Here is a 22,889-nt window from a genome sequence, read left to right as displayed (position 1 = left end):
GCTTCATTCATAGGCGCCCGCGCTCCCACATGCCCGGCTCGCTGCTCCCCGCTGCTCTAGGCATGAAAACTTGGGGCACACAGAAGCCCCTGTCCTCCGGGGGTGCCCTGCCCAGCAGCGGGAGAGGCAGGCCGCACTGCTGCAATACCCCAAGTGCCGAAGAGTGACCCTGCTGGTCCCCAGCACCTCTGTCTGAGCACTGAACTGCGCAGGCTGGAGTGGCCCCCAGATCCCCTGGACACTGCTTGGGAGCTCCTCTCTCCCTCCCCCCACCCCAAATGCTGCATAAAAGCCCCTGAGATGCCCTGTCACACATGAGGGTGTCAGCAGTGCCTGAATGGGCGGTGTGAGGCAAGGATGGGCAGAGGGAGTCGATCAAGGGCGGGAGGGGGTTGGTCCTCTCCTAGCAGGCAGTGAGCTACAGCTAGCCCTGGGGCATCAGAAAAACTGGGCACCCTCCTTTGCCCCTGCCTCAGTTTACCACTGCAAGCCTGCTGAGTGGGCAGAGACCATGGGAGCAGGAGGCCACAGTGGGAAGTGAACTCCTAGGTATCCTGGCCCCTGGCGACCTGTGTCCATGGAGGAAGACAGCGCCAGGCCCCTTGGCAGGTCAGACGGAGATGGGGTGGTGGTGGGTAGGGGGCAGGGAGTAGGGGAGGAAGAAGGGGTCATCAGGGATCCTAACTATGGGGAGAAGGGGCTTCCATTACTCACAGATCTGGGGGCCAACTGAGGGTGACTTCCCAGGAAGGGGCTGTGTAACCCAAGGTGAAAAGCTTGCCAGCCCCCGGGAGGTTCAAGGTCTCCCCGCCAGGTGCTGCCCTCAGCGTGCAGCTCGAGGGTCTCTCCATGGCTGCCTCTGGGTGCTGGGCGCCCCCTCCCAACCCTTCTGGGTCCCAGCCCTGGACTTGGCCAAGATACAGCTCCTATGGACAGACTCCCTAAACCTCGGTGTCTACCTTTGCCCCCTGTGTTTGGGGGCCACACTCAGTAGAGTTCAGGGGTCTGTTCCTAGTTCTCTGCTCAGACGTGACCACTGGCAGTGCTCAGGGACCGTATCCGGGCCCTGGGATGGAGCCGCACACATGGCAAGTGCCTCAGCCCTGTGCTGCCTCAGGCCCTTCCGCTCTGGCCCTGATAATACCCAACAGAGACTGTCAGAGGTGGGAAGTGGCCTTGGATGTGGCAGGTAAGCTCCAATGCGGGGGATCGAAGGTGTCACTAGTGATTCTGCTTCGACCCCCTTTCCTATAGCAGGGACAGAATTTAAGGCCTGGAGGCGGGTAGAGGAACTGCACATGGGCAGGGAGGTCTGACCTCCTTCCTGAGATGCCCCAGTTCCAGCCAGGTGAAGAGCAGCCACCAGGCAGGGTCCCCAGGAGAAGGAGAGGCCTGCCTGTGTCGCCGCACGTGCGCCAGCCTCACAGAACACCGTGGGCACCACAGCTCACCCCAAGGTCCCCACAGGAGCCCTGCGACTATGACTTGGCACGGCCCTCAGTGAGCACCATGTGAGGTGGGAACCTCAGAGAATGCCATGGGCAGGGCATACATGCAGCCCGTCACCAAAACAGCACCAAGAGTGATGCTGGGAAGATGGTGTGGAGCGGGAGGGAACTCCAAAACCCGCTCACGTCCAGAGGTTGCAACATGGTTGGAATGCTATGCACAAGATACCATGATTAATAGTATTGTGAACCACAGAATCTCAAATCAGTTAAAAAAATTAAAAATTAGGGGGGGTCAGAGCAATATTGCAACAGGTCGTTGGGTATTTGCCTTGAACGTGGTCAACCCGGGTTCAATCTCTGGCACCCCATCTGGTCCCCCAAGCCCACCAGGAGTGATCCCTGAGTATCAAGTCAGGAGTAAGCCCTGAGCACTGCCAGGTAGGTGCCCCAAACTAAAAAAAGAATAAAAACAATAATAATTTTCTTTAACTACAAAAAAAAAGGAAATTAAGACTATCTCCCCTTTGGTATTTTGAAAACACCGAGGAAGAAGTGGAGCATTAAATGTATGTTTTGCTGTGTTTTTAAAGAAGCCCTCCCCCCCCGCAAAAAAAAGAAAAAGAGGGAAGGTGACAGTGGTGGTGTTGGAATATTGAATGCTTGTAACAAATCATGAACAACTCTGTAAACCATGGTGTTTAAACAAAGTGGGGGAAAATAATTTTTTAATTAAAAAACAAACAAACACAAGAAACTTGAAAAATCCAGGGGCAGACTGAAACTTGAAAAATCCAGGGGTGCACTGTGGACAAAGGTCTACACAGCCAGGTTCCCAGCAGTGGGGGAGAGGGCGTCCCCTCTGTGGCCCTGGAAGGGGCGGGGGTGGGGAGGGCGGCGGGGTCCTGCCGCGCCTGTCTGGTTTATCCCTTGCGGTGGGGGCCGGTCTGGGATCTCTGCGGCAGCTCCTCTGCGCCCAGTGCTCCCTCGCTGCAGCCCCATTTCCCCACACCTTCCCTCGCTGGCTTTTGTCTCCCCAGTACCATCCTGGCCCACATGGCGCCTTCCAGTGGGGGCTCATCAGAGCACTCCCCAGGAGCACTCACCTGGGGAGAGTGGGTGAGTGAGGAGGTAGAAGATGGAGATGAAAGCCAGATAATAAGCTCTTGCAGCCAGAGACAGAACAACGGGTCAGGCACTTGCCTGGTACACGGCGGCCCCGGTTTAATCCCTGGAGCCACAAGTGATGCCCTGAGCACCGCCTGGAGTGGCCACCCCAAATAATAATGATTTTTAGAAAATTCAGTAAGTTCTAAATTCGGCTGCCACCAACAGGGCTTTTGGGACCCCCTCCCCCTCACTAGTCCTGTGGTTGCTCAGCTTCCACACTGCAGACTCAGCTGCAGAGCTCGCCTGGGTGAGGGAAACCCCGGGGCTCCCCGGTGTCGGGGTCCCCATCCTGCAGCACCTGTGCCCGGGGCCCTGGCATGCGCAGTGCAGTCGCACCCCGGTATGGGCAGAGGTGGCTGCCCCCTGGGCCTGACCTTCCTGCTCACACCCAACGCTGGTTTCCCCCATACTGAAAGAGTGTCTTTTGGTTTTGGGGGCCACACCTGGTGGTCCTCAGGGGATATTCCTGGCATTGCACAAGGGCTCACTCCTGGCAGTGCTCAGGGAACCATATGGGGTGCTGGGAATCGAACCCCGACTGGCTATGTGCAGGGCAAGCGCCCTACCCGCTGTGCTACCGCTCCAGCACCCCCATACTGAAAAAAAAATGAATGAATGTTCCTGCACCCCACCGCCCATGACCACCTGGTTCCAGTGGGAGCAGAGGCTGGGGGACGCCAGGTAATCGAGTTCACTGAACGGGTGCCCTGGGCCTCACCTGCCTGAAGGTGGCCCGGGAAACCAGACACGGGAAGGTTGGGGACGGGAGAGTACCAGGGGCCCCCACCAGGCCCCGTCCTCTCTGACCCTCACTGCCCAGGCGTCTGGCAGGAAGGCAGCAGTTCACACCCAAACCCCATGGCTGGAGAACAAGAGAAACTGGGGGCATAGGGAGCCGCTGGGCTACGGCCCATGAGAGGCGCAGGCTGGACCACGGGATACGGGGGCTGCAGCCAAAGAACTCTGACCCAGGAGTCATACACTAGACCAAGGACAGTGGAGGGACAGGACCAGGGAGTCATGCGGGGGGGGGGGGGAGAGAGAGAGAGAGAGATAGAGAGAGAGAGAGAGAGAGAGAGAGAGAGAGAGGGAGGAAAAAGAGAGGGAGGAGAGAGAGAGATAGAGATGCTAAGGAGGTTCCTAGAACCAGCGAAACTACAATAAATTTCAGCTTCCCGAGCTCCTGGAGCCTGCCAGCAAATCTTTCATGCGGTCCTTAAGGATCCCCTTGCATCCCCCTTGCCCACCCCCTACCCCTCAGCCCCACCCCCCCTTGCACACTGAATAAAACCTATTTCTGGCAACAGAGGATCAAAGTACAATGCTAAGGGCTGACTCTGGGAATGAAGCGCAGGGCAGTGGGATTGGGGGGAGGGGTGAAGCAGGGGCCGGGCGGTGCTGCGAGGGGCCAAAGGACAGGGAGGGGGACCGGGGGCAGCGGCGCTCACATTGATCATAGCATTGGAGGTGATGCGGAAGAGCGTGGCCCGCTCGTTCACCACCTTCAGCTTCTCGCTGCTGTCCTGCGGGACCTTGAGGCCGTCGAGCTCGTTCAGCGAGCGCTGCAGCGCCGCGCCATGCTTGCCGATGAGCTCGCTGCACGTGCTCAGGTCCTCGAGCTTCAGGGAGAGGTTCCGGAGGGTGTGCTGGAGCTCGCTCTTGTCCGCGGGCGAGGAGGCCTCCTCGTCGTCGCCAGAGTCATCTGCGGGGGCAAACACGGTGGCTCTGGTGACCGCCCGCCCCGGCGGCCCGGGAGAGGGGTGCTTGGGCGTGCCAGAATCTGCAGGGGCGGGGAGGCAGGGCTGGAAGTGGCTCTGGAGTGGGTGCGGCAGGACACCAGTGCCCCAAGCTGTGACCCCCAGGCTGGGTGGGCAGAGGGAGACTGCCCTGGGGGATCATCAGCTTCTATCCCGGACCCCCGGACCCCACCTGAGCACCGCACAGGCCCAGCCGCCCACCTCTTATCCCCGGCCCTCCGCACTCCTGCCAAACAGCTAGGACCGAGTGCCTGACCCTGTGTCCCCGCCGCCCGGCTCCTTCTTGAACCCCTCCCACCTCTTCAGAGGGCTGCGCCCACTGCATCCCCTCGGAACTTGGTGTGCAAAGCTGGCCCGAGGACCCCAGGCCAGAGTCCCGGCTCCCTGCTTCTGCCTGGTGCAACACATCTGTTTCCCGGGCAGGGGTGAGGCCTCTCCTGCCTCCAAAGTCACCATGTGCTGACATGGTCGTGGCTCTCCATGGCCGTCTCCAGGGGACACGGAGGCCCAGAGAGGTGCAGACAGACCCCGTGGTGGGGGGCAGCACCTCCATATGCCATGGTCCAGGTGCCCCATCCACTGCTAGGGCAGACTGGATTCAGGCGGGCGTGGGGCTGGAGGGATGTTTGGGGGTGTGATGAGGGGGGTGGGGGCAAGCTGGGCCACTGGTCTGACCCTGCTGCTACTTGAGCGATGGACACAGTCAGTCAAGTGGCCCATGAGGTGTGTGTATGTACACCCAGGAATATCCGAAATGCCCTACGGGACAGGGGACAGAACCAGCCCCCTGCACTGTCCGGGCCCTAGAACTGTTTTTAAAGAACTGTTGTAAGAGAAGAGATTACTTTCCACGGGGGCCAGAGTGGGTGGGGGTGGCAGGAACGGCATCACTGCACAGCCAGCAGTTCGGGGTCTGAGAGATGGGAGGCTGGGGGGAGTACCCACAGCACCCCATCTTTTAGGCCAGGGGACCTCGGGCTGGCAACTGAGGCCTGAGTAGGGGTCTCCCCTGTGGCCTGCTGAGTGGAAGGTCCCCAGGAGCCTGGAGATAGGACCAGGGCCCGCCCACAGGTGCGGCCGGCTTTGCAGTGAGGTGCCAGGTCAGCACCTGGGGATCAGGTGACAGAGTAAGATCAGTAAGGACAGAGCCAGGTCTATACCCAGGTCAGCTGTGTGGGAGGTCTTTCCTCTCCTGGGTCACCTTACAGAAGCTCCGGCCGCTCGTGTATAGATCGTGTGTTTGGAGGAGGCCCGGGAGGCGGGGCTACACGCCCAGCAACCCAGAGGCGAGGCAACACGGCATCAGCTGCAGCCCAGTGGAGATGGGACTCTGGGGGCATCAGGCGTGTCTGCAGAGTGGGACTTGGCGACCACGCAGCCTGTCACCTTTTCAGACTCAACATCTAACATTCAGAACGTCCAGCCACCCCTCGACCATCAATGTGACCACCCCGTGCTCACAGCCCGACCTTCTTCTGTTTCGGGAGGTCCCCCCCAAATGGTGCTCAGGTGCTCTGGGGGCCCCGAGTGCAATTCTTGGCTAACCAGGCCCTCAGTCAGGGCAGGGGCTCAAAAATTCGGTGCTCCGAGGGTGCTGCAGGGCCGGGGAGACCCAGGGCACCCCAGTGGTGCTGGGGGCCTCCAGGACCACACCTGGTGATGCTCAGGGGACTGGGCGTGGGGGGGCACTACCTCCCGGGCACAGTCCTACATTAAACTGTGGGCCCTGACCCCTACACTGAATGTGAGGGTTATGAACAATCTGGCCCCAGTCAAAGATTTCTGAACGTGCAACGACCAAAAATTCATTCAGAATTGACCACATCAGGAATCAAGGGTACCTGGTACCGGGTCAGGGCTCTATTTCTTGGGTGAAAAGGGGTCTCAACTATAGACTGAACATGATGGCCACTTAACACCTGCACTGCTGACCACAGCACCCTAAAGGAGAGAGAGAGCAAAAGGGAACCCGCCTGCCACAGAGGCAGGGTGGGGTGGGGGTGGGGGTGGGGGTGGGGGTGGCGGGAGGGATGCTGGGAGCATTAGTGGTGGAGAATGGGCACTGGTGGAGTGATGGGTACTCGATTATTGTATGACTGAAACGTAAGCACAAAAGTTTGTAAGTCTGTAACTGTACCTCACAGTGACTCATTAAAAAAAATTTAAAATAGAAAAGGGGTCTAGGGGCTGGAGCAATAACACAGCGGGTTGGGCGTTTGCCTTGCATGTGGCCGACCCGGGTTCAATTCCCAGCATCCCATATGGTCCCCTGAGCACCACTAGGAGTAATTCCTGAGTGCCTAAACCAGGAATAACCCCTGTGCATTGCCGGGTGTGACCCAAAAAGCAAAAAAAAAAAAAAAAAAGAAAGAAAGAAAAGAAAAGAAACGGGGTCTCAAGCAGGAATAGGGAAGAAACCCCGATGAGAAGCAATGAGCTGAAGTTTGATGAACTCTGAGCAGCCATCGGTGCGGCAGGCAGAAGGCCCCACCCCACCCCCACCCCCCACGACCGTCACCATGTCACGCATCAGAAAGATGCCTTCAAAAGTAGCTCTCGGGCCCAGGTTCGGGTTGAGCTGCCAGTCTGTGGGACGGCCTGCCCAGCTCTCACACGGCAACATGGGGCCAGTGCTCACGGAGCTGCTCCATGCTTTTTGGGGACAGGACAGTGAGGACAGAGGATGTGGGAGGGGAAGTTGGGGTAAGTGCAAGGGGTAAGTGCAAGGGGGCGAGTGGGTGAGTGGCACACTACAAGTGGGGAGTCCACAGCATGCATGGAAGCAGCAGGCCACGGGGGAGGAGGGGAGAGCAGGGGGCTGAGGCAGGCACAGAGGGACGAGTTGGAAGGGGAGAGAAAGGTGCTCCCGGCATGGCCTTCATCCCCGGGCAAGCAGGGGTGAGGAAACATGTGAGCAGAGCCTCACGGCCGAGAGCAGACTGACAGCACGCGGGGTGAGGGCAGGGCCAGAGGGTGGGCCCCGGGGGTCCTACTCAAGCCTCAGCCCCTGCTTTGCCAGGGACCAGCATTTTCCTGCGTTGGCACCAAGCCATCTGCTGGTTCCCGCGTGCTGCTGACGCCGGTGTGCTGCGAATGTCCAGATCAGAACTTCCCGGAACAGTGACTAAGTGGGACCCAGCGGGGGAGGGGGGTGGGGGGTGCGGGGGTGAGACCTGCCAGAGCGTCAGCTCTGCGACAAGGACATGGAGCAGGAGTTCAGACGCTGTGTGTCCCCCTGAGACTAAGCTGGGACAGAGGGGGCCAGGCCTGCTACAGAGAATGGCTCCTTGGTCACTCGGGCCTGACCATCCCGTTAGAGCAGTTCCCGGGCCTTCCGGGCAACAATGAGGAGAGCAGATCATGGCCCCTGATGGCGGGGCAGGGAGGGGACGGGCTCAGGGCTGAGGCCAGGCAGCCTGGTTTGGCCCAGAAAGGTTTGGACCTGTTCTTAGCTCTGCCCTTGTCTAGAAAGCAGCAGTTCCAGAAACGCCCGTCAGTGCCCGCCAGCTACACACCGCACAGATTCTCCCACTGAGAGGATAAACGCACAGAACTCGAGCAACCCTCATGCTCCCCTTGTGATGACAACCCTGTTCGCCCTGACAAGCTTCCCAAGCATTTCCCATCCTCAGTGGTTGCGCTGGGTGGGTTAGTGCCCACCCCGTGCCCCCAAATTCAGCACCCCCTGGGGCTTCATGAGGAACTCTTATTTGGAAGCGTTGAGGTGGATGGAATTGGGAACAAACAAAATCCACCGGGTGGGAGACAGTACAGGGGTTAAGGCACCTGTTTTGCACGGGGCCAACCCCTGACTCCACTCCTGGCACCCGGAGCACCATCAGGAGTGAACCCTGAGCACAGCACCAGGAGCACTGCCTGGTGTGGCCCCAAACCCTGGGTCCTTAATCCAGTATGGCTGGGAAGAAGACGGGAGTGAGGCACATGGGGACAGAGACCGGAGGGATACAGTGAGATGCCACGAGCCGCCGCCAGCATAGCAGAAGCCGGGAGACAAGCTGGGGCACACTCGCTGCTCGGTCCTTAGAGCGCGTGGCTGGGTTTCAACTCCTGAACCTCTAGCATCAAGAGGTCAAACTTCCACAGCGTGGAGCCCCTGGTGTTTTTGTTCTGGCAGCCTGGCACTGTGGCATAAACTTTGAAGTGATTATTTTTGGATTGAGGGCGGGGGGGGGGGGCATCCATCAGGGACTTCTCCTGGTTCAGTGCTCGGCAGTCTCTCCCAGTGATATTAAGTTGGACCGTTTGGTTCTGGAGGTCAAACTTGGGTTTCCTGCTTGCAAAACACACTCACCTCACTGAGCTCTCTCTGGTACTAGAATTTTGTTTCGTTTTGTTTTGTGGGGCAGAGGGGTGCTCAATGCCAGAGATCAGGGCCTCACACATGCAAACCAAGATGTCACACATGTAACCGTGTAAGTAGCACAGTTACATCAAAATCTATGACTTTTTATTTATTTGTTGGTTTTAGGCCATACCTGGCAGTTCTCAGGTCTTACTCCTGGCTCTGTGCTCAGAAATCACTCCTGGTGGTGCTCAGGGGTGCCAAAGATTGAACCCAGGTCAACCACGTGCAAGGCAATCACCTTACCCATGGTACTATTTCTCCAGTCCCCTGTAATTACTTATTTTTAAATTCTGTTTTGGTTTCGGGGCCATACCCAGTGGGTTTACTCCAGGTTCTGTGCTCAGGGACCACCATTCCTTGGTGGGGTCTGGAGGATCATATGAGGAACCTGGATCAGCCACATGCAAGGCAGGCACTTTACCCACTGTACTATCGCTTTAGTCTCTAAAACTTAAAAGATAATAGATGTTGACTCATCCACTAGTCCTGCTCTACCAAATTAGGACTCAATCTCCAAGGAAATGCATGCCAAGCAGCTAAGGTTCATGGGCACACCAGTCCTTGTGGCTGAAAACTCAGGGGTACCCCAGGGAGGTGGGTGGGCTGAGTCCCAGCCCTGCCCCAGATGCCACACCCACACCTCACCACTGCAGCCACGCCAACGACTCAACTCCACCACTTCCCTGATGACCCAGAACACAGATCCTGAAATCTCTGGACCACAGCACCTCCTAATTCCTCAATACTTAAATTCCAGCAGGCGCCAGTCAGATTAGAGGGGAAAGTAACAGAGAAGCCAACTAACCTCCACAAAGACAATTACTCTAGAAATCTCACCAAGCAACTAATAGCTTAGTAAATTCTTAGACAATGACTTAACAACTCCGAGATTAGATATAACAATTTTCACATAAAAAAGTGAGCTTTGTTATCTAATCAATTTCAACTCTAGAATTAAAAAGTGTGGCTTCTGTCTACATTAAAATAAAAAGTTTTAATTAAAAAATTATATATATATTCTAATTTCAACCCACAGATATATACGAGAATCTCACTGGTGTCCAGGACATCAACCTGAGCTGGAGCCTCCCCAACCTAAATGCACAGAGAAGTCAAATTATCAGAACAGCTACGTAGAGCCTCAAATTTGGCATCAGTCTTCTTCATGTGTGTGTGTTATCCTAAAAACTGCCCATCTGAGGGTCAAGGATTCTAAGAGTAAGAAGCTCATTTTACCAAAATAATAAGGGGGGAACTCATCCTAAGCACTAGGCATTTAGTTGACCATAACATAGTTTCATCTCTGAATAATAAAGTACATTAAATATTCTCTGGGTGGAGCGATAGCGCGGCGGGTAGGGCGTTCGACTTGCACATGGCCGACCTGGGTTTGATTCCTCCGCCCCTCTCAGAGAGCCCAGCAAGCTACCAAGAGTAACCCACCCGCATGGCAGAGCGGCAAGCTACCCGTGGCATATTCGATATGCTAAAAACAGTAACAAGTCTCACAATGGAGACGTTACTGGTGCCCGCTTGAGCAAATCGACGAGCAACAGGATGATAGTGATACAGTGATATATAATCAAGCAGTACTTGGGGGCCACTAGGACCAGAGCTAAAATAGCCATGGAGGAGGCTAGTGGTATCTGTGTCCTTGAGCATGTGAAACAACACATTATTTTACAGTTTGTGGAGACACAAGTAATAAAATCAGGGTGGAGGCTCCAGGAGGAATTTGTGGCTCTGCCACTTCCGTCCTGTAGAGGCAGCCAGTAGCCCTTGGCTTATGGCCCCTTCTCCATCCTCACAGCCAGCAGAGAAGTCCCTTCCACTGTCCCCTTACGCTGAGCCTCCGCCTCCTGGTGGGACCCTTACACTAGGCCCACCTGGGCAATCCAGGATCACGTGGTCCCTGGATGCCCTCCAGTTAGGCACTGAGACTCTGGCCTGGGCACGGAGACGCCTAAGCTGGAACTAATCGGGTCCAGTAAGAGTCCAGCACTGCGTATCGGACCAGCCCGTGTTTGCACACAGCCAGTGCTGGGCTCACCTCAGAACAGAGCCTTGGACCATGTTGTTTACTGTCCCCCTGCTGCGGCTCCCCCTGGATCCTCACAGGTGGGCTATGGATGATGAGGGTCACAAGGGGGCCCACACCACAGCCAGGACCCTCTTCCCACCTCTTGCAGAAGGAGCTCTGGGAAGGAGTGGATCGCCATGGAAACCGCAGCGGGGAGCCAGGTGAGCTATTTTTAGAAGTGGAGCTTTCTGCCTCACTTTGGAGGAAAACAGATGAAGTTTTTGGGCGGGGAAGCCTTGTCAGGGAGCGGCTCTTTATTTTTAGTATTCCAAGTTTTCTGAAGGGGTGACTGAATTCTGTGCTTGGGGATCACTCCCTCTGATCACTCCCTGGGACCGTACGGGGATGCTGGGGACGGAACCCAGGTCGGCTGTGTGCATGACATGCATCCTCTCTGGGGTACTATCGCAATTGTCACTGACTTCTTTCATTTTGAGGGCCCACACCCAGCTGTGCTCAGGGCTGACTCCTGGCTCTGAGCTCAGGGATCACTCCTGGCAGTGCTCAGAGGACCGTACAGGGTGCTGGGGATCGAACCCAGGTTGGCTGTACGAAGGCAAGCACCTTGTCCCCTGGACCATCTCCCTCCAGGCTCAGGAGGCCCAGGGGCCACTCCGTCAGACAGGCCAGAAGATTCAATGGTTGGGCCGGCAATGGGATGGTGCTCAGGGAATGAAACTCGGGGCCTAACACGTGCAAGACATATGCCCCCTCCCTTTGGCCCACCTCCCCGGCATGTCTCACACAAACCCCAATGGGTCTCTGCTCTCTTGACAGCAAACAGCGGTACCAGTGTGCCAAGTTGGTCCCTCGAGCATTCAAGGACATGGATTTGGGGTCTGGATGCTGGGAATGGACACAAATGGCTCCAGAGGCCAGTACAGCGGGCCAGCATGAGCGTGGCCAGACCAGCTGCTCTGAGCTTGCTCCTGTCGGGTCATTCCCCCGCCTGACTCCCTCACTGCCTCAACCATGCGCAAAGCCCAAGGGCCCAGGCCCGGGACCCCAGGGCACCAACTGACAGAGTCGGTGGCATTGGTCACTCTGGAGGTAGCAGTGGGCACTGGTGGCAACGCCAGTGGTCAAAGTGGAACTGTCCACCCTGACCGGAGGTAGGTGGGCAGGTTGGTGAGCCCTGCTTCAAGACAGGACTGATCATCAGGAGCCAGCCTGGGGGACACCTGTCAGCACTGTGCCCCTCTTGGGCAGCGGGGAGAGGCAAGCAAAGGGCTCTCTGGGCATGCCAGGGAGAACAGGGGGACGCCGGCAGAAAGAACTCTGGCCTGTCCCGGCACCATGGCTTGGCCAGTCGGTCCTGACCAGAGACCTTCGGTAGAAAGCAGGTCAGCCTTCCCCAGGGAAGGCCCAGTGACCCTACAGTCACCTCTGGGGCTCTGGGAAGTGGAAAAACAGGATGAATTGGTGTCCCCACCCCGGACGGACACAGGGCACCCAAGGTTCCCGGCAGCTCGGCCAGGAGGACGCTGAAAGGCATGCTGGGCTCCAATCTGACGGAAGATCAGGCCCTAAATAATCAATTGTGAAACTCAGGCAGGCAGAAACCCGAGCTGGAGACACGGTCGTGTGCACCTGACCCCAGAGCTCCCGGCCCCAGCGTTTCTGCAGGCGGCACTGCACAGGCGCATGCTGAGGTCCTCAGGATTTGCAGCCACATCTGGGTTCTTGGCACCATGCTGCACAGCTGGGGCACCTTACAGACAGGCACAGGGGGCAGTATGCCCGTCCGCTGGGGCCACAGGAGCTGCAGCGGCGCCACCCCCCTTGCAGGGGCTGGGGAGGCCCCAAGCCTGACACATGCAGGTGTGGGATTAGGAACCGGCCTGTGTCTTAGGGTGGTCCTGAAAGGGAAAACCTCAGTTTCCCCTTGCCAGTGAGAGTGGAAGCCAGTTTTCTCTCTGCAGACGTTCCATCTCTCCCATCAACGTGACACACATTCCAAGCCCAAGGTTCTGGCTCAGCATCCCCAGGGGCTTCCCAGGAACACAAAACTCTGCCCTGGAGCCTCAGCTGACAAGGAAACTAAGATAATGAGCAACTGTGCCTGGAGAGAGTTAGAGCAACCAGATTTAGAGATCGAGACATCCCTGTGATTTCCTGGCAGCTTTTGTAAACACCTGCCAACCAATAAGGAATGCAAGAAGCCTTTAAAAGGACACACACAAAACTCCCTTTAAACTTAGTCTTACCTAAATCCATAAGGTACATGAAGGAAAATGTAGGCAGAACCCTCCATGATATTGAAGCTAAAAGCATCTTTAAGGATGAAACACCATTGATCAAGCAAGTGGAAACAAACATAAACAAATGGGACTACATTAAACTAAGAAGCTTCTGCACCTCAAAATACAGAGAGAGACCATGGAGTGGGAAAGAATATTTACCCGAAACCCATCTGATAAGGGATTAATACCCAGGATATACAAGTCCCTAGTAGAATTGTACAAGAAAAAAACCTCCAATCCCATCAAAAAGTGGAGAGAAGAAATGAACAGAAGCTTCCACAAAAAGAGAAATAAAAATGGCCAAAAGGCACATGGAAAAAATGCTTCATATCACTAATTATCAGGGAGATGCGAATCAAAACAACAACGAGATATCATCTCACACCACAGAGACTTGCCCACATTCCAAAGAACAAAAGCAACCAGTGTTGGATGTTGGGGGAAAAGGGACGCTCTTTCACTGTTGGTGGGAATGCCGACTGGTCCAGCCTTTTTGGAAAACAATATGGGCATTCCTTCAAAAATCAGAAACTGAGCTTCCACATGACCCTGCAATATCACTCCTGGGACTATATCCTGAGGGTGCAAAAACTCAGAGTAGAAGTGACATCTGCACCTGTATATTCACTGCAGCACTGTTCAAAACAGCCAGGCTCTGGAAAGTTCCCCTGCAGGCCTGGCCTCCCCGGCACCACCTCTCACAAGCTTCTCCCGGAGACTTTATCATCACTGCCCTCATATCCCACAACGCTGGGGCAGCCACCATCCCAGGCTCCATTTCTGTCCCCTGCCCCCAGCTCTGCAGGGGAGGAGACCCAGGTTTCCCGGGGCCCCTTTCTCAAGGGTTCCTGATGCTTCCCGGGGAAGCAGAGGAAAAGGGGGGAAAAAAATCACCCATTATCTGACACTTCATGAAAGGCAACGGGTTCCGCATTCCTGGGCTGGAAGTTAGCCGTGTCCGCAGAGCACACAGCCAGTGCCGCGAGCAGCTGTCTAGCTACTGGCCACAAGCCTTTCCCCAGGTCCAGGTAACCCCATGACGAAGAGCTATGAAGCCCCACCTCCCACTACAGACACACACACACACACACACACACACACACACACACACACACACACACACACACACACACACAGAGTCCTAGGCCCTGGCTGTGGAGGCTCCAGCACAAACAACACTGGGCGGGGGGCAGGGGGCTCTTTCTGTCGTTTCAGGCTCTTGGAGGGGCACTGGTGGAGTCCGTGACCCCTCGCCTGCCTGTGACTGACAGCGAGGGCCTGCCCGTGAGAATGTCCTTCTCAAGGCCATGGCTAGTGGCTTTAAGCTCCCAAGTTGGCCCCACCAGCTCCATGGGAGAATCCACTCAATGTGGTCACCGGCACTGCAGGGCAGCGGTCACTGGACACCCGAGTTTCCGCTTCTTATCCTTGGAAACCATCTGATGCCTCATCATCAGACCAAGAATTTTCCACAGGCGCCCCTGACAGTGAGCACTGCCAGGGCTACAGTTGATCCCCACCCCCACCCCCCACAAGAGCCGGGCCCCGAGGGGTGCAAAACAGGAGCCTGTTGAATGGTGGAGATGTCGGGGGGTGGGGAGGTGGGTAGTATTGGTGACTGGCTGGAGGATGGCGGTGCTTGGGATTTCTAAGATGGTCTGGGCCAAAGCGACAGTACAGCAGGTAAGGTGCTTGCCTAGCATGAGGCCGACAGGGGTTCAATCCCCAGCACCCCATGGGGGTCCCCTGTGAGCCGGGAATAAGCCCTGTGCTCTGGGTATGGCCACAAAACTAAACAAAAACAAAATGAAATTTAAAAAGACAAGTCTGGTTTCAGGCTCTATTGCTGTTCCTGTTGACCCAGCCCTGGACCCCCAGTCCAGCAGAGAGGGTGCTTGCCTTGCACACGGCCGACCCAGCTTCCCATATGGTGCCCAAAGCACCGCCAGGAGTAATCCCTGAGTGCAGAGCCAGGAGTAACCCCTGAGCATCGCTGGGTGTGACCCAAAAACAAAAACAAAACCCCAAAAACAGGAATCCAAAGTGAGTGTATCGGGCGCCTCCTTGGCCTGGCCCACGTGCAGGCCCTGCATCCTCCTTCCCACCAGCAGACATGTGGGACTGGGGCTCAGATGGAGCCAGGAGAAGGCAGAGGGGGCCCGAGGTGGATCCAAAGCCAGTAAAACATGTGGGCGTTTTCAGCCCTAGTCCCTCAGTCAGCACCCCTGCCCTGGTCCCTCCCGCGCCCCCATGTCCCTCCCCTGTAACAATCAAGGTGAGGTGAACCCCACCACAGGCCCCTGAGGCACAGTGAAGAGTTTTCCAGCTCTAAGAGGAAACTCCCAAATCACAAGGCTCCAGCCAACTCCACACAGCAGAACTGGCCAAAGCGCCCCCAGGTAGGATTTCCGGGGCTATTCCTTTACTGGAATAGCTGCAGTGATAGCACAGCGGTAGGGCATTTGCCTTTCACTCGGCTCCTCCGCCCCTCTCAGAGAGCCCGGCAAGCTACTGAGAGTATCTCACCGCATGGCAGAGCCTGGCAAGCTATCCGTGTTGTATTCAATATGCCAAAAACAGTAACAATAAGTCTCTCAATGCGAGACGTTACTGGTGCCCACTCGAACAAATCGATGAGCAACGGGATGACAGTGATTCCTTTACTGGGCCCTGGCAGCACCGCCCTGCGCTCCTGCTGGCCCAGCCTCCTTCACTGACCTCATTTTTGGGTTCCCAGCAGTTCATTCCTTTCTCCTTTTTTTTTTTTTTGGTTTGTTTTGGGGCCACACCTAGTGGTGTTCAAGGGTTACTCCTGGCTCTGCACTCAGGGATCACTCCTGGTGGGCTCAGGGGGCCATATGGGATGCTGGGGATCAAACCCAGTTGGCCACGTGCCAACACCCCATCCGCTGTACAATCTGTCTGGCCCCTCAATTTCTTTTTTTAATAGATGCCACAGCCCTGGGGGGCTGCCTGGTGTGGGGCAGGAGGGCACCACTTGGTGCTCAGCCTGGCAGGGCAGGTCTGAGGCGAGAACAGCTCAGTGCTCTAGCTGCCAGGTGAGGCAGTATGGATTTGGTCCAGGGGTGCCCCGGAGCCCAGGCCTACACCTGGAGGTGCTCTGGGGCCGTGGGGTGTCAGGGATGGGATCCAGGTCCTCGAACACGCCAGCCCTGTGCCCTCCCCCTCAGCCATCTCCCAGTCCACTGTCGTTGCCTCACTGCAAATGACGACAATTTCTTCTCTAAAATAAATAGAAATGAAACCATCCCAACACACAATAAGATCTGTGAGAAATCAAAGGTGACAAATTATAAAACTGATAGTTTTTCCATGGCGATTTTTTTACCTGCCAAAGCCTGGTGACTGGTACCCTGGTCGGGCCCCCAGGGAGGATGGGGCCCACGCAGGTGACCATGGCAGGCGTCACCATGAGGCTGAAGAGTCAGAGGGAGGAGGTGGTAGGATGATTAAGCCGGGAAACGAAGGGGCCAGAGCAATAGCACGGCAGGTAGGGCGCGTGCCTTGCATGTGGCTGACCTGGGTTGGATCCCTGGCACCCCATATGGTTCCCCGAGTACCACCAGGAGTGCAGTCGGGAATCACCCCTGAGCATCACCGGGTGTGCCCAAAACAAATTTTAAAAGAGGGAAAAGGCTACGCTCAGGCTACACTACCTGAGTATGGGGTTCTGACATGCTGTCCACCAGCGCACAACCCAAGCCCCATGGCCAGGAGGGGTGGACTCACCACCAGTCTGCACAGCTCCAAGTTCCCTGAGCCAAGTTTCCACACAAGACCCATCTCAGATTGTCTACAGGGCTTTTTTTTTTTTCCTTTTGGGTCACACCCGGCGGTGCACAGGGATTACTCCTGGCTCTGCACTCAGGAATTACCCCTGGCCATGCTCAGGGGACCATATGGGATGCTGGGAATCTCGAACCCGGGTCAGCTGCATGCAAGGCAAATGCCCTACCTGCTGTGCTATCGCTCCAGTTCCCTGCTTTTTGTTTTTTATTTTTGGGTGTGTGTGTGTGTGGGGGGGAACATGTGATTCCTTAGACTAGGTTCCCAGTGGCTGAGAATGTCCTGATGTCACACCTTCAGGGACAGATGGAACAAGTGTGTGTGAGTAGAGGAGCCTTTGGGAGTGGGGGGCTGTGCTGAGGAAAGTCAAAAGCCCTTTGTACCAGAGGATGCCAGGGCCACAGAATGTCCTGCAAAGAGGAGCCCAGCACTCACGAAGCACCCTGTCCCGTGGTGTCCTCGTGGTGTCACCCCAGTGCTTTCTCAGTCCTGAAATGTCAGGGGGTGCTAAGGATCCCTGAGACAGGGAATCTGCCCCAGTCTTCTGGTGAGCAGTTTTGACCCTGGCATGGGGCTTCTGGGGGTCCCAAGAAGGGTGTGGAGTTCCCTGGCTGGGGGGTACAGAAGCCAGAAGTACTCTCAGTGTTTCGCACTGAGAGAACACCGGCTGGGATCACAAAGCCCTCGGTAGTGTCCTTCGCAAGTGAAGGTGAGATAGCTATTTTCAGACAAATAAAACTGAGAGAGTTTGTGGCTAGCCAACCTGCTCTACAAAAAATATTACAAATTCCTCAAGCTAAAAGAAAATGATATCAAGTAGGAATTCAGATCCAGACAAAGGAACCATGAGTTCCAGGAAAGATAAATAGGTGAGCAAATACAGGATGCTGGGCTTCTCACTTTTAAATTTCATCTAAGAACTGATAAGGTCAGTTAAAGCACCCCTCCTCCAAAAAAGGAATAAAAAGTAAATATTACTATCAGAGATCCTATTGATATAAAGGAATATTAAGAGATCAGTACATAAAACATTATGCGAATAATTTTTTGTTTGAGACCACACCTGGCAGTGCTCAGGGCTTACTCCTGGCTCTGTACTCAGGGACACTCATGGTGCTGCTTGAGGGACCATACACAATGCCCGGGGATCAAATTCCCATCACCTGCACGCAAGACAAACACCGACCTGCTGTACTTTCTCTCTGACCCCAACTAATAATTATTTTTTGCAATTCTGGGGATCAAATCCAGAGCCACACACATGAAAAACAAGTGTTCTATTACTGAACCATACCCCAACCCCTTATACTAACCATTTTGACACCGCTGATGAGATGGAAAGTTCCATGAATTGCCAAAAATGATCTACACACACAAAATAAAATCAGGTAAGATGACCCAGAGACAAATAAATCTCAGAAGAGTGCCACAAGCTGCAGAGATGCCTCCAGATCCTGCACAAGGCTGAGTCTCACCCGGGGTGCCCCAGAGCGTGTGTGTGTGGGGGGGGGAATAAACCCAGAACTTGCCCCAACAGAGCCCAGGCAGCCCAAAACCTCCAGAACCCATCACCAGCACACTCAGGGCCAATCTTACAAGCTTGGAACGAGCCTCACACATGAGGATGAACGTGCTGAAAAACCAGGATACGGAATTTGTCATTGAAGTCTCCAGGCTCTCACAGAGTCAGGAATGGTGACCTCCCACCATCTCCCTGTTCTTTGGGGAGCCTGGCAGTCCCACCCACGAATTGCCTCCGGTGCCACATAAGCTCATTAACAATCACTGACCCAGAGACTCACAAATAAACCTTGGAAGGGAGCCACAAGCTGCAGAGATGCCTCCGGGCCGCAAAGTCACTATCCCGTTAACAATTTAACTCCAGCTCCATTACCTTATTTACTGTTTTAGAATTCCTGGGATGCACAGCTACATTTGCAGCCAAGCAACATCTCATTCTCTAAGCCATTGATGTACCAAGAGTAGCACAGTACATTTGACAGGGTGTAAAACAGAAGGCAACTCATCCCAATCAAAAAAATATATTAGCACACAAAGCTCAACCTGTAACATGTTAGTAATCGCCTATACAAGAGCTTAATGTTTCCAGGGTGAGATACAGCAATCTTTACACACTTTCCTCTAAGGAAAGATTTTTTTGGATAATTTTTAGTGGATTATTCATAACAAGCAATACAAACTAAGTTATTTAGAATCTGCCTTTGGGGCAGGCTTGGGTGGTGGTGGGAAAATTCAAAATAATTTGAAGAGCGCTAACTAAGTAAGCCTAAGTGTTGCTGGGTATAAAACCCTAACAATAAAAAGTCCTATAGCTAGGGTCATATTTAATGATGAAAATTTATACTTTGCCCCCTAAAATGCATGAGGAGGAAGTCTGTTCTCACCCATCTCTATTCAACACATACTGGAGGTCCCAAAAATGAATAAAAAGAAACCAAAAGGATATAATATGTTTGAAAGAATCAAAAAAGTCTTTAAATTTTTATTTATTCATTTATTATTTGGCCACACCTGGTGATGACCAGGTATTACTCCTGACTCTGCACTCAGGAATCACTCCTGGTGGTGCTCAGGGGACCATATGGGATGCTAGTAATCAAACCCAGGTTGGTTGTGAGCAAGGCAATTGCCTTTCCTGCTGTATTATCTCTCTAGTTCCCCCCAAAAGTCTTTAGTTACAAATATCAGAAAATCCTAAAACTACAAAGAATATAAATTTACTAAAACTAATATGTGAACTTATCAAAAATAGTATGAAAGGTCAATTTACAACAATCAATTTTATTTCTGTAATGTTAGCAATTAAAATTAAAAATTGACAATTATAGGGGCTGGAGAGATAGCACAGCGGGTAGGGCGTTTGCCTTGCACGTGGCCGACCCGGGTTCAAATCCCAGCATCCCATATGGTCCCCTGAGCACCGCCAAGGGTAATTCCTGAGTGCAGAGCCAGGAGTAACCCCTGTGCATTGCCGGGTGTGACCCAAAAACCAAAAACCAAAAAAAAAAAAAAATGACAATTATAATAGCATCAAATTCACTACAGTTGAACAAGTTTATCAACATATATATATTAGAAACACACAATGATGATGACAGAACTCTAAATGATTATCATGTTCAGCTGACTAGAAATTATGCGGTATAATTTCTCCACAAATGGATTTATAAATTCAAATCAGTCCCAATCAGTAAATAAACTTTGCAGGGAAGGGGTTAGATCACACCCAGTGGTGCTCAGGGCTTATTCCTGCCTCTGTGCTCTAGGGCTGCTCCTGGCGGTGCTTGAGGGGACCATATGTGGTGCCAGGGGTCAAACAGGGTCGACTGCATACAAGGCAAGCACCTTAATCCCTGTACTATCGTGCCCACTACATACAAATGTATAGAGATTGATAAACTAATTCCCAAACTTACCTAGGAAAGAACCAATAATGATCAAAACAATTTTAGAAAAGAAGAAAGCTGGAGACAACACTACATGATGTCAGAATTTACCAACATATCTAGTAAGACAGCATGGTGTAGGCATAAGTATAGAATTACGGTCAGAAACAGACCCACGCATATGTAATGTATTCAACACAGGTCACTGTCACTGTCATCCCGTTGCTCATCAGTTTGCTCGAGTGGGCACCAGTAACGTCTCCATTGTGAGACTTCTTGTTACTGTTTTTGGCATATCGAATACGCCACAGGTAGCTTGCCAGGTTCTGCTATGGGGGCGAGACTCTCGGTAGCTTGCTGGGCTCTCCGAGAGGGGCGAAGGAATCGAACCCAGATCGGCCGCGTGCAAGGCAAACGCCCTACTGCTGTGCTATCACTCCAGCCCATCATGGTAATTCACTGGGAGTGGTGGTGGTGGAAAGCTTTATTTCTTTAAAAACGGTGCTGAAACAACTGAGCTCCATAAGGGGGTAGGGGTCTGGGGGAGCAGCCTTGACATCTACCTCATGCCATATACAGTGTTAACCAAATGGATCATTAACTTACATGTAAAAGATGAGGCTAGAGCGAGAGTAAAGGATAGGGCGCTTGCCTTGCACGCAGCTGACCCAGGCCTTATCCCTGACATCCCATATGGTTCCCCTTGCACTGCCAGGAGTAATCCCTGAGCACAGCTGGGTATGGCCCAAAATGCAGAAAAAAAAAAAAACCTGAGATAAAACTAAAAACCATCTAGAAGAAAACAGCATCTTGAGGTAGGTAAACATTTCTTAGAACTTAATTTAGAAGTCAATAAATTCAATAAATACTAATTACAAAAGAACTGATCAAGGTCAGGTCAAAACTAAAACCTAATGTTCTTATAAAGATATCATTAAAAATAAAAAAGATGAACCACAGACCAGAACTTTTTCATGATAGACATTCCCGAAAAGGAATTTGCCTTCAGAATATATAAATAACTCTTGAAACTCAAGAATAGGGAAACCCCACCCCCACCCACCGACAAGGGTAGAAAGGCACTTCACCAAAGGATGTGGAAAAATAGCTAACAAAGGCATGATAAGAGGTTCAAGTTCATTATTAGAGAAAAAGACACTAATGAGATACCACTCCATGTCCACTAGAAGAGATGAATTTCTAAAAACAGTGGCAAGTGTTGGCCGGTTATGGGGCATTGACATAGGAGGTATCGTGGAGCCACTCTGGAAAATAGTGTGGTGGTGTCTTGTAAAGATAACTATAAGGTGACACTGTGAGTTACACAGTTACTTACAGGTACACCAACAGAAATAAAAGGCCTCCTGACCTCATATCTCTTCATTCTCAGCAATGGAAAACAAATTACCAAATGCTTTCTTTTCAGCAGATCGACTTTAGGGGGGAGAAACTCCAAATCAATAATAGTGAATTTTTTGTTTAAATATTGAATGTAATCAAAGTAAAACAAAAGTAAAGTGAAATTTACCAGTTACACATGCGGGGTGGGGGGCTGGGGAGGTGGGGGGAAGGGGGGAGGTATATCGTGATTCTTGGTGGTGGAATATGTGCACTGGTGAAGGGATGGGTGTTTGAGCATTGTATAACTGAGACTTTAACCTGAAAGCTTTGTAACTTTCCACATGGTGAATCAATAAAAGAATTAAAAAAAAAAAACAGGTATCTAACAAAATTACACAGATAAAGGGCTGGAGAGATAGCACAGAGGGCCAGGCACTTTTCTTGTACACAGCTAACCCTGGTTCAATTCCAGGCATCCCATATGGTCCCTTGAGCCCTGCCAGGAGTGATCCCTGAGTGCAGAGCCAGGAGTAAGCCCTGAGCACTGCTGGGTGTACCCCAAAGCCAACCAACTAAGCACATTAACATATATATGTATACACAATATACATATGTGGGTATGTATGTATACAAATATATGTGTGTGAGTGTATTTGGGAGGGGGGCATACCCAGCAGTGCTCAAGGGCTATTTATTCTGGGCTCTGTGCTCAGGAGTCACCCCTGGCAGTGCTCAGGGGATTCAAATGGGGATTGGCCACATGCACATTATCCCCAGTTCTATTTCTTTGCCTCCACATACATTTTAAAACATGCCCAGAAACTCTATGGATCAAACAGTCTCAAACTGGAAGTAATTAAAAAATTTAATAACAGGTGAGTGAATAACTGTGATATATGCACACTATGGAGAACTGATCAGCAATTAAAAGGAACAAATTATATGTTCCCATGTTCCCACAAGGATGAAACTCAAAAGGAAAAAGATAAAAATAAGTAAGAAAAAGTTAAAAACAAAACAAGTAACTCAAGAGCATTCTGGTGATGGGCTGGAGCAGGACGGACATTTGCTTTGCACATGGCTGACCCGAGTTCAATCCCCAGCATCACATATGATCCCCTGAGCAAACCAGGAGTAGCCAGGAGTCCCTGAGCATCATCACCAGGTGTGGTCCAAACACACACACACACACACACACACACACACACACTCGCAATCAAGGGAGTCAAACACAATACTCCCTTGAATGCAATTTTAGAACAAATTTCTA

General features: G+C 53.0%; 1 protein-coding gene across 3 annotated transcripts in view; it reads right to left on the bottom strand.

The window, feature by feature from the left end:
* Positions 1-22,889, bottom strand: part of OSBP2 (oxysterol binding protein 2) — a 131,222-nt gene that overhangs the window by 20,105 nt on the left and 88,228 nt on the right. For all 3 annotated transcript variants that reach the window (XM_055146737.1, XM_055146738.1, XM_004615558.2), the window contains one exon: positions 4,067-4,320. In XM_055146737.1, the coding sequence (XP_055002712.1) occupies positions 4,067-4,320 (254 nt within the window). The remainder of the gene's footprint in view (positions 1-4,066; positions 4,321-22,889) is intronic.

Source organism: Sorex araneus, chromosome 9 (assembly GCF_027595985.1).
Source record: "Sorex araneus isolate mSorAra2 chromosome 9, mSorAra2.pri, whole genome shotgun sequence".
Lineage (NCBI taxonomy): Eukaryota > Metazoa > Chordata > Mammalia > Eulipotyphla > Soricidae > Sorex > Sorex araneus.
The sequence above is the reverse complement of the archived record's forward strand: the minus strand, read 5'-3'. Positions and strand labels throughout refer to the sequence as shown.